The sequence below is a fragment of the Puntigrus tetrazona genome, chromosome 9, assembly GCF_018831695.1.
Source record: "Puntigrus tetrazona isolate hp1 chromosome 9, ASM1883169v1, whole genome shotgun sequence".
NCBI lineage: Eukaryota > Metazoa > Chordata > Actinopteri > Cypriniformes > Cyprinidae > Puntigrus > Puntigrus tetrazona.
Window position 1 is genome coordinate 7881164 of NC_056707.1, and position 11510 is coordinate 7892673.

The 11510-nt window shown below is 40.4% G+C and overlaps 1 protein-coding gene across 2 annotated transcripts; it reads right to left on the bottom strand.

Annotated features, from left to right (window-relative positions):
- Positions 1-14: 14 nt before the first annotated feature.
- si:ch211-67e16.11 lies at positions 15-11245 on the bottom strand. Of its 2 annotated transcripts, none has more exons than XM_043249596.1 (7): positions 10592-11245; positions 7129-7350; positions 6389-6559; positions 6122-6253; positions 5867-6036; positions 3252-3488; positions 15-2417 (listed from the first exon to the last, which is right to left on the bottom strand). In XM_043249596.1, the coding sequence occupies exons 1-7, from the start codon at positions 11229-11231 to the stop codon at positions 2229-2231; spliced, it is 1761 nt and encodes a 586-aa protein (XP_043105531.1). In that variant the 5' UTR covers positions 11232-11245; the 3' UTR covers positions 15-2228. The 2 variants fall into 2 exon arrangements, with proteins under 2 accessions (XP_043105531.1, XP_043105530.1); XM_043249595.1 differs by having other exon boundaries at positions 15-2420.
- Positions 11246-11510: the final 265 nt, after the last annotated feature.

An 11510-nucleotide genomic window follows, 5' to 3' on the forward strand; every position in this document is an offset into this window, starting at 1 on the left:
TATGAATAACATACAATGTAAAAATTGATTTTCCCAATTTCTTCGTCCAAAAACATAATTTAAAAAACCACCAGACCTCTTTAGGCTGAGTCAAAAGATTTTCACCAAAGTTTGGATGTTTTACCAAGCCTCATGAACTATCCCCTTATCTATCATGTCTGTTTTGTTCACATCCATTTTTATAATTTGAGATTCGAAACATGGAAAAACTCATCATTTACATTAGACCAATATTTTAATATTGACATGCTGAACTTGAGAGGTGTTTCACATATTCTCTTTTTCCTTTTTTTCTTTATTGAATTCTAGTTTTAATTGAAACAAACTGCATTTTTGAATGTACTGAACTGAACAAGAAATGTAATTCATTTTAAAAGATAAACTGCTGGATATTAAAGGGATTTTTATGAACCACAGAAACAACACTTTTCTTTATGAAGAGCAGCTACTGCCTTTCATGGAAACCTTAGCTATGTATTTTGTATGTTTTTTTTGTGAAATGTGCACAAGTTGGTCAAGTAAATATAAAAAAAAAAATCTATAAATACAACCCTGACTATGTACAAAAGTTAATTTATTTAGAGTATTTACATCTTTTCACTCCAACTATGGTTTAACACAAACAATCACATGTATAGTCCTTTAAGACAACTGACATTAAAATCCATTCATTAAGTAGAACATGACAGAAATATTTACAGGATAACACATTTCTGAACTATACAAAAACAGATATTTATCTTTAATGATTTAGGCTTCGAGTTAAGGATTGGCTACAATGCACTGAGGTTTGATGGGTTTTGGCCCGCTCACATCAATAATACTATGAGAAGAGTATGAACAAATGGGAGTCTGTTTAAAAGTTTGGGGTCAGTAGGTTTTTTAAATAAAGTAAAACTTTTATTTAGCAAGGACACATTCAATTGTTCAGATGAGAAAGTAAAGATGTTTATAATGCTATAGATTTCAGTTTCCAATGAATGCTGTTCTTAATTAAATGCTTTGTGTTCATCAAAGTATCCTGAAAAAAATGCATCACGGTTCCCAGAAAAATATTGATTGAAAATAAATAAGAAATGTTTGATGATGATGATGATGATAAATGTTTCTCGAGCATCAAACCAGCATATTGGAATGATTTCTGCAGGCTAAAAAAATAATTTAAAATGAAACCTGTTTTTGCTTGTTTTTGGTCAAATAAATGCTGAACCATAGAGACTTGCTTGTTCCAAAAACATTAAAAAAAACGTACTAACCCCAAACTTTTGAATGAGAGCGTACATTTCTGAGCAAGTAGATGCACTGCAGAAAAACATCATCCAACTGTCTGTCATTTCTGAAGAATGCATATGAATTCCCACAGGATCTGGCTTGGGGCCCGAAATACCTTCTCGTCACTGTCAACATTATCGGCGGCTGGCGATTAAATGTTTGCGGAGATAAGCGAATACTGCGGACAGGGTGGTTAGTACAGCGTGGAATAAGAGGTCAGACTTAAATACATGCTTGCAGAGCCCAGTGTCTGCTAGGGTCCAGACGTGGTGAGGGAACATTTCTCATTACTAAATCATGCTGGACCGCCCTGTCCCTCACTGAGCTGAAGGAGGGACGGGGAGATTTGTCCTGAAATGTTCAAGTGAGTGTGAGGTGTGTTTCAGAGTGGCCTTGTCACCATTGTTCATTTCCAGGCGCGCCCTGTGCGATGACCCACGGAAGAGCACTCTGGTAAAGGAGCGCGGATGCCCCTGCGCTGAACCCCCACGGCAGGCGGAGAGAGGAGAAGTTCGCATGGGACGCTCCCCACGGGACGCCTTCTACGGAGCAGCAAGCAGGGGAGATGAGGTTCAAAGTGAGGACATGTCAGACGCTTTCTCTCTCTCTGTCCTGCATTACCGCCTCTTCTTTCGATCTCTTAAGCACACATTATGTAGTCTCCGTTCCTCAACAGCTTGTCAGGGTCTATGTGCATCACCGGGTGAATTAAGTGCACACACACAGGTAGATTGTTTTGCGTGCGCGTGTGTGTGTGTGTATGTGTGTGTGTCTCTGTGTTTGTGAGAGGAAAGCGCTGGTCATGGGTTTGAAGTTTGTGCATTATACAAAGTCATAGTTCTAGGACTACTCGTTGGTACTTGTTTTTCATGGAAGTACTCCACTGGAGAGTCCGAATTACGTGTTGGGAACTGTAGAGTTGGCTCTAGTCCTTCTGAAAGTCCTGGTCAGTTCGCTCAATTCCTGCTGTTGTCGGTCTTGAGACGTTTTTGGTACCACAGAGCCGTGGGGAGGTTCTGGCAGCCCATGTACTCTTTTCTCATTTCGGCTTCGGTGAGAGGAGGGGTGGAGTTGCACGGAGCACCGGCCAGAGTCACGTTCATCAGTCCCAGAGCGGCATCTGCCAGTCGAGGAATCGCAGAACCCTGCTGTTGCATTAAGCAAAGAAAAAAGTTGAAAGTCTATAAGTCATACGATAGCTTTATGTGGAAAACAGATCATTCCACAGATGATCTGAAATGCATTGGCTACAAAAATGACACGTTGACCCGACATTTTTAGTCAAAACTGACTTTTTGGATTTGGTCCTATTCAACAGACAAAGCCATCATTAGAGTTAAGAGTCGACTGTGTTTATGATGTAGGTCATGAAAGCAGAACTTGCCTCTGTCCTCTTTCAGCAGCTGGCATATTCAGTTGCACTTTACATTAAGGACCTATTAGTTAACTTGAGTTAATTCACTAACTAAAAATGATCAGTTCACCTTCATAGTTTATCTTCAGTTGCTGGTCTCCATTGACTTGCATAGTGTTTTTCCTATACTGTGGAAGTCATTGGGGACCAGCAAACGAAGGAGAACTATCCCTTTAAATTATGTTGAAAGATGCATCTATTTTAATAGCAAATGTTACATTTTTACATTAAGGTTGATAAATACTTTAGAATTGTATTAAATCGTTATTTAATGTTTAATGTGTAAAAGTGTTACTGGATACTATACAAAGCGAGTAAATAATGACAGTTTTTATTTTTTGGGTGAACTGTCCCTTTAAGCATTTATAATCGCATTTTGCAACTTATTTTTTGGCTCCAGTGAAAGTATGAGATTTATAATTCCTTAAGCCCTGTAGATAAATAACTAGAAGTATAACAAAGTGTGAAGTGTGTTTATGATTATGGCAATAAATGATTGTACAGATAAAATAAGTGGAAGCAGCTGACATCGGATTCATAAAGGCTTGTAAAGTCTCGCTCTCACCTTACTGAGGTGGTCTACGAGGCACTCGGATGGGTGCAGAGAGGCCCAGAACTCAGCTGTGTGCACCCAGGGCAGGCCGTTCAGCAGAACGACATTGACGTGTTTGAGAGATCCCATCAGTCTCTTGCTGAGGACTCCACTGTAGCTCTGCTCCACAAACAGCAGTACTCGACTGGCCCTGCATCCGGCCAGATCCGCCAACAGTTCTCCCACAGAGTAACGCTCCTTCAGGTCTGCCTGGAGGAAGAAACAAAAAAATATATATATAGCATGAAACCATTGTATAGAGCTTTTCTAGCAAATAAAATGACACGTTTTATAGATTTCGACTTAAAAATGCCATATAAAGTAGTAATCCACAGAAGTCAGGGATTTCACAAAAGAAGACTTTCAAGTGCTCTAAGCTGCATTTGGTCAAAAGTACGGTTATTAACATTAATATTGTGTAAATATTAAAATGTAGAGAAGAGAATTCATTTGTAATGTAAATCTTTTATATAAAATAATATCATCTAAAAAAAAATACTGTAATAAAAATAAATGGGAATATCTGATTAAATTTTTTTTTTTTTCTGTTATGTCTTGTAACTAGAAAAGAAATATTGATCCCACACACTATAATTTGTTGTAGTTTCAATTTTAATTTCATCCAACGCGCCTCAAATTCATTAATTCAGTGCACTATTTCACTGAAATGACTGTGGGCTATTTTAAGGCACTTCAAAAGGACGGCGGACGTTCATTTGTCCTGGCTTTCAGATTTGTGGAAGTTGTTGAAATGAACAGTTAGCCGTGCTCTTTCTACTCGAAGAAGAAATGAGCAGCTTTCCTGTGGGAAGCCGAGCGTCTGGTGGCCCTGATCCTGTGTGGTCCTTGTCTCTCAAGCCCCCCTTTGTCACTACATCCCTGTCTGGGGATCAGGTTGTTGCCTTTGTCCCTAGAGAGTCTGTCCCTATTGTCATGGAAGGGTGGGCTTTACTGTGCAGTCTGCTCCCTTCTGTTTGCTCTACTCCAAACATATGGCCGGGATTATTGACCAACGTGCAAAGGATTGTGGGATTTTGGTGCTTCAACGGGTGTGTACTTTATAAAAGCAATATCAGTAAGTGTGCGCACAGTTTCTGGAATGATTGTATTATTGGTAGATGAAAGCGGTGGATGGCTGGTCCATTGTGATTTTTTTTAATAAGATTGACGGTTTAAGATTGCGCTGTATTTCTCTATGAAATTTGATCTAATCTCTCTCGTGTTTCTTAAGTGAGGAGTCTGCTCTGGGTTGTCCGTGTGCATTAAGGGAATATGTTTTGACAAAGCATCCCTTCTTGGATGTTTGCTGCGCAGGTGGCGTTCTCATTAGCAGCCCTAAAAATACTCCGTGCACTCGTGAGACAAGAACCAACGAATTGCAAAGTGTCTACAGATTCATCCCTTCCAAGAAATGAAACCGAATGAACAGATGAGTCAACCAAAAGTCAACTTGCATAGTGTAATATTTTATCCTTCGGTTAGTGGGCACTTTGAAGTGGTGGTCTTGGGGAAACATGTTGGATTCGTTTACGGGAAGATAAGGAATTCCTAAACTGTTTTTATTCATCTGTCCTCTCTGTGATTCCAGGAACCCCCCCCCACATTTATAACAAATCTACTTCAGCACTTTCAGAATAACACCATAGGCCTGACTGTGAAAATATAATCCTGTTACAAAATCCTCTGAACTAAAATATTTCCAAACAAAACAAGCCTAGTGGTTTTAAACCACTACAGAGCACAACGGTTGAGTTCCAGAAGTAAAACATCCCTAGTTTTTTCCCTCTCCATAGAGAATTAGATTTTTGGACGTGTAAACACCTTTAAAACTGACCTACCACAGTGTCTGAGATTATGTCAGTAATGATAAGAGGCCGTAAGTCAGTGCGATTTCATTTAAAACCACTTTAGCTACATCACAGTCCAAATGAAAAGAGATCCACTATTCAGAGAAGCTGCTGTTACAACAGACACGTGCCAAACATTCTACTTATCATTCTAATCATGTAATCAACCCAACTCATGTACTACTGATCAAACATTAGAAACATTATTATTATTATCAATGTTAAAACACACTTGTGATGCTTAATAATTTTGTGGACACAGGGTGAACAGCATTTGTTTTAAATATACATCTTTTGTCAACATTATAAATGCCTTTACTGTCACTTTTGATCAATTTAATAATCCTTGCTGAATAAAATGAATAATTTTGTATCTTTTTTGGTAGTAGTGCATTAGTAAATCTGAATATTTTACATTATACCTAAAATTTATTTAATCAATGGCTTTATTATTTTATACTTAATTTATTTTAATTCATATAATAAAACTTTAAATGTAACAGTTTTATATCATGGCTTTGGACTATTGTCATTCAAAAACAATGCAACATAGGATGAGTACGAAATGTTTTTTATATTATAATTTTTAGATTTGTCATTTGTAATTTTTTTATGATTTATTCAACAAAACAGTGAAATCCCTGTTGAAAAAATAAATGTGAAAAATAATTAGTTGCGCTCTAGTTAACTAAACGTTTGAACATGTGATAAACCACACAAACACGAGATGCACACACTCACAATGCCGTTGTTATTGCGGTCCCAGAGCAGCATGGTGCCGTCGTTGCGTGTTGGGCTGTTCAGATACAGAACCAGAGAATCCACGCAGTGCTGCTTCCGGCAGATGTAGGAGATGTGATTCCTGATCACCTCTTTCTCTGTGGCCGGATACATGCCCTCGGTCTCTTTAGCTGTGGAAATAAAGACGGTTTGTGAATCTGAATGTGAAGCATTAGGGTAAATTAAAAGCTTACGTGACTCGAAACGTCCTCTGACCTGCTACCTGTCCGTTCCCAGCAAAGAATGTCTTTATGTGGTCCTTGTGGAAGCCGTTGTTCCTCAGCATTTGGTAGAAGAGCTGCAGGTTCTTTGCATGTTGTTGGTATGTTATCTGCTCCTGCCAGCCACCTGCACGTGCGCAGGTCAAAGGTTATGAAGAAACGGCATACCTGAGACAGCTGATAAGTCCAAGTATTCCTCCAGCATTTCGAACATCAATGGGTCAGATCATACAAATGAGTTCTTTGAGCCCGTGTTTCGTACCTGACAGGAGAACAGCATGATCACAGGTCTGGTAGAGGCGGCAGGACAGGTGTGTGGCCAGGCGTTGCTGATGGCACCGGCGGGTGTTTTTATTGAGCTCACAGCTGGAGATGGGTGCGCTGGGGCTGGTCAGCGGCAAAGGCTGTGGGCATCTGGCAAAGTCTGGGTGATCTACAGCAACAGTCACGTCATATTTGAGGTCAGCAGAATTAAAAAAGTCGTGGAATAGAATTTTAACAAGCATTTTTCATTGTAAATACACGCTTTTTCTTCAGCAAATTTGCAAATTTCAGACTTTGCAACGGTTTGTGTGAACAGAAGTCTTTGAGGTTTGAAAGTGAATTCTGTGAGTTGTTTAATGCGGTGCTATAATAAACATTTTTGTGCAAATTACGCTGAAAATGACTTTATGCTGCGTTCATGGCATCTTGTAATTATTACATAACTCAGACGTTCTACTAGGAGATTTTCACATACTTGGAGTAATGCATTTTTGCGTTTTGGTCGCACAATTAACAAAATTTGGGATGTTTTTGGAGCAGAGGCATAGGGTTAAAATTTTCAAAACTGTGGAATTTGTTAAAACAGATAAAACAAATACTTTTTTTGAAAATAAAAAAATAAATAACTTCAAATAACTTGTTGAACCTTTCAAAATTAATGATTTGAGCTTCCATTGCTTTCTCTTCCTAAGTGTTTGTCACCGACCTTGCGGAGATGATTAAACCTGTTGAACTCACCTACACAGTGCAGGCGTTGGGTTCGGTTGCTGTCTTTCACTCCCACAACCAGAGGGAGAAAGTGAATCTCACAGAGGCCGCTGCTGTGCTCGGCTCGGCCGGTTCTGCCCGTCGGGCTCCTGCGGGCCCTCGCCCGGCTCGCCATGCGGTCGCTGCGGCTCCTCCTCCGCTTCAGCTGGTTCTGGCAACGTGTCTTCACGGCCATCGTCAAGCACTCCTCCCCTGTATACATGCCACACCAAACAGTTAATGCACGAACGCAATCTGCTAATAGTCGCTTGAACTCGTTTTTGGAGAACCATTCTGGGTTTCGCAGGAATTTACTTGCTCTTTATTAGCATGAAGAACATTTTAATAATCTGAAGTGACAAGCATGTTAAAAGTTCTTCATGGAGCCACAGGTGCCAGTAAAGAATCCGAGCAACAATCTAGTATAAAAAGCGATGTTTTTGGTTTATAGCTTGGTGATCATTCAAAAACATACCAGTGTCGATATTTACAGGAACCTTTGCTGTCATTCATCTAGGTTTTATTTCTTTGTGATCATCCACCTGGCTTCAATAAGAAAAAGCGGCCTGCAATGCTAATTTCGATCCTGAGAATGTGACAAAGAGAAACTATCCTTTCAGGAAAAGCAGTAATAATGACTTTTAAACAGGCATGGCATCAGACCGGGCAGAACAGCATGCATTCCTTCAGTAATCCGCCATAACTATCCATTCAGGCACATGCTGCATTTGAGACGAGACTGCAGCAGAGGGCTACTGACGCCAAGCAGTTTTTATCAGTTTCACGCTGAGGAAGCCTGAATTAGACAGCAGCGCAGGAGGTGTAATCACAAGCCATTATAAATCCATTTCACTTAACAGCTAAAATTGCCTCTTACAATGAAAGGTTTCCTTGGCTGGCCGTGATTTGGGAATGTGGGGTAAGACAGCATCAGTAGCCCTAATGAGCCTCTCTCTGTGGTCACTTGTATCCGGAGGCCCATTCAGAGAGACTTGGGATGATTTTAAATGTGGCCAGAACTAAACCCAGCTTTCATTCCGGCCCCTGATTCTCACCACATCTTCAGATGAGATGGTCAGGTTTGGACACAGCGAGACTCGAAAACGGTTCCAGATTTGAACTGAGTCACACAAGCCCTTCTGCCTTGAGCTCATGTGTAAGCCAGAGCATTTTTGTTTATCATTTCTAATGTGTCTGCTCATTATTGCCCTTCCCGAGCTTCATTTTGTCTCCAGTTACTAAGAATATTTCTTGAAACAATTTGATTCGAGGAAGGCTTGAGGCCCGACATGTGCGCTTAGCCTTTAGGAACTGTCGTGCGATGAGAGTTTATTTAAATATGTATTTACATAATTGCCACATCCCCGAGCCAGATTCATCAAAGAATCCTCAAGTGACAAAGAATCACAGTTTTCACAATAAAAATTAAGCAGCGCACGTGTTTTCAACATTAATAATGATAACAAGTGAGCAATCGCGGGACACTGAAAACTGAAGCTTTGCACCGCAGGAATAAACTACATTTTGATGTATATTCAAATATAGTATTACTGTTTTTACTGCGTTTTTCCAAAAGCCTTGGTGAGTGTGAGACCTCCTCCAAAACACATGTTCTTACTGACCCCAAACTTAAATGAATCATTTGAATTTAAAAATAACATTTGTAAATAAAAGTATTTTTTTTAGCGCTCATTTGCCTCTTTTTTTTTTCCAGAAGCACCCTAATCCAGGATTTTGGGATATCCTAGCCAATAAAGGAGAAGGACACATCAAAGTTGCCTTCAAATATTCACCAGATGAAGGCTGCTCAGTAGACAGGAATCTCACACAAATAATTGGATACGGATATCTCTTGAATCTTCACCGGCATAAATTTTCAGCCTCAGCTGCAGCCCATATGAAATCATATTCAAATAGTCTGGTCAAGATATTACATGACTTTCTTCTGGATGTTATTAGCGCATCAGCTGTCGCTGCAACGCGTCAAAACCGTCTGATTACTTCGATAAGTCGCTTTGAACACAGTTTGTGAAGAAAATGTGGTAGAATCAACTAGAACGTTGTCTCATTTCACTATATGCCGCACAGCTATATGTAGTTGAAATGACAATAAAAAGCCACTTATATACTGTATGTATAGATGGTTAACTGTCGTATAACTCTATTGTTTTCTCTGCACTGTTGTAAGTTACTTATGTTAACCAGTATGTAGCACCGTGGTCCTGTGAGACACAACATCTCATTTCACTGTATGTCCACACGTGTAGCAGAAATGACAATAAAACTGACTCGACTTGACTTTATCATCACAGCTTTTCCGAGTGCCTTTCAGCAGCGATGGTGCAAATGTTCAAGTTTAGTTCAAAGGTGATGGATGGGTTGACTTCTGGACCGGGGGGCACGGCTGAACCCGGTGTTAAGGACTGAACTCTCAGTCAGAAATGAATTATTGACTGTTCTTATTGTGAATGCATGACTCTGTGCTGAGTCGTGTGTCTGCCCTCCACTCTCCCTGCAGGGGGTCTGTGGCCCGAGTGCTCCTAAGAGCAGATCCTCGTGCAGACCTCTTAGACTAATTCACGCACCTCACACGCAGCTTCATGTCACAGGGCAGGTGACCTTAGCAAGGATTTTAATGAAGCAAAATTATATTTTTATTCCATGTTCGTCAAACATCTTAGAGCGGTCTATGAATCTGCATGTTGACTTTATTCCCGTTGCCTGTAAAGGTTTTGAAAATCTTTGAATAAATACACATCACAGTTTTCATGTTAGTGTATAATTTATGTTACTTATATATAATTATTTTGTGCTGTTTTAGTTGCTGTAAATACACATTATTATGATAATTATTATGGTAATTGCATATAATGACATATAATGTCATTGTAATTAGTAAGATGTCCTGATTGAAGCGAATATGAGTAACACCCTTTTAACCATGGCAATTTACACTGAACATTTTATTACACTGCTAGCGAATACATACTTTTTGGTGTTGTTTGAAGGGTCAAAACGGCTGTAAATGAATGTGCAGAGGGGCTTATGTTTGCATGATTGATTTAAAAAGAAATTAATAATATAAATAATTTGGGCATCCACATTTTTTTTTATTCTAGTATTAAATTAAAGTTAAAAGGCAAAATTAAATTGAGAATGGCTTGGATTTTATATATATATATATATATATATATATATATATATATATATATATATATATATATATATATATATATATAATATTTTCAACTTTCCCTTGGGTCTTGCAGGGCAAATGTGATTTTTTTTAAACTCTTGAAACTTTTTTAAAAGACTATACGAAATACCTTGCACATAGGAAAACTGTAATAAATGCGTTTTTGTAAAGAGTTCAGTAATATTGCAGCATTTTTAGTTAACTCGAGTAGCCAGACGTGATTTTAAATCTCAGGCTGGACCGATGAAGTCCACTCACCCAGATAAATGCCGTCCATGTGAGCACATTTCTTCTTGGTTGTGTTGAAGTCCACGTAGAAGAGGACCACCGGGTGTCCGAAGCTCTCGCCGGGGCTGGGGTCCAGCAGCAGCGCGGCGTCGTGCGCGCTCGCGCCGGGGTACAGCTCTTCGTTCGCCCTGCGCTCGTCCTCCGCGCTCGCGTCCGCGGAGAAGCCGCTCTGCTTGGACTGCGGCGCGCCGCTCGAGTACGAGTCCGGCAGGATCGCCAGCACTTTCCCCGAGCCCGAGTCCGTCACGTACACGAGCAGCCCGCTCAGGTGCAGGTGGGACAGCTTCTTGCACTCGCTCTCCGGCAGAGAGACCCTCCGGCACAGGTTGAGCTTCAGGTACTGAAGTCCGGTTCGGACCCAGCGGTCCAGGCGAGAGCCGCAGCACTCGCCAATGAGCAGAGCGCAGACGAGGAGGGAAACGCACTGGAGCCTCATGCTTTGGCTGTGTGAAGGTCTGCTTGAAACGTCCCGACTCGTGGGAAAGTTACTTTTAAAACGGCTTTGTTCCGCTGGAGGTGTGTGTCGGACAGTCAGGGGTCTTGTGAAGTTTGGAGAGATGCAGCTGTCTTCATTAAAGGTGCTCGGAGCAGCATCCAGATGGAAAGTCATGTGCTGTAACTCCATCCCACAGGCTCTGACATGCTGTGTGTGTGTGTGTGTGTGTGTGTGTGTGTGTGAGAGAGAGAGAGAGAGAGAGAGAGAGAGAGAGAGAGAGCGCGCGCAAAATGATTCTTTTACTTATAATTTTATGTAAACGAGCAGCTGTAAATGTATTTGCATCTGGCCGGATGCATTAATGCATGTTCAGACACAGTCCTATCTTATAAAAACAGTGTTTAATTGGATATTATATACCTCACGCACGAGGAAACTGAAAGATGTTTCTCA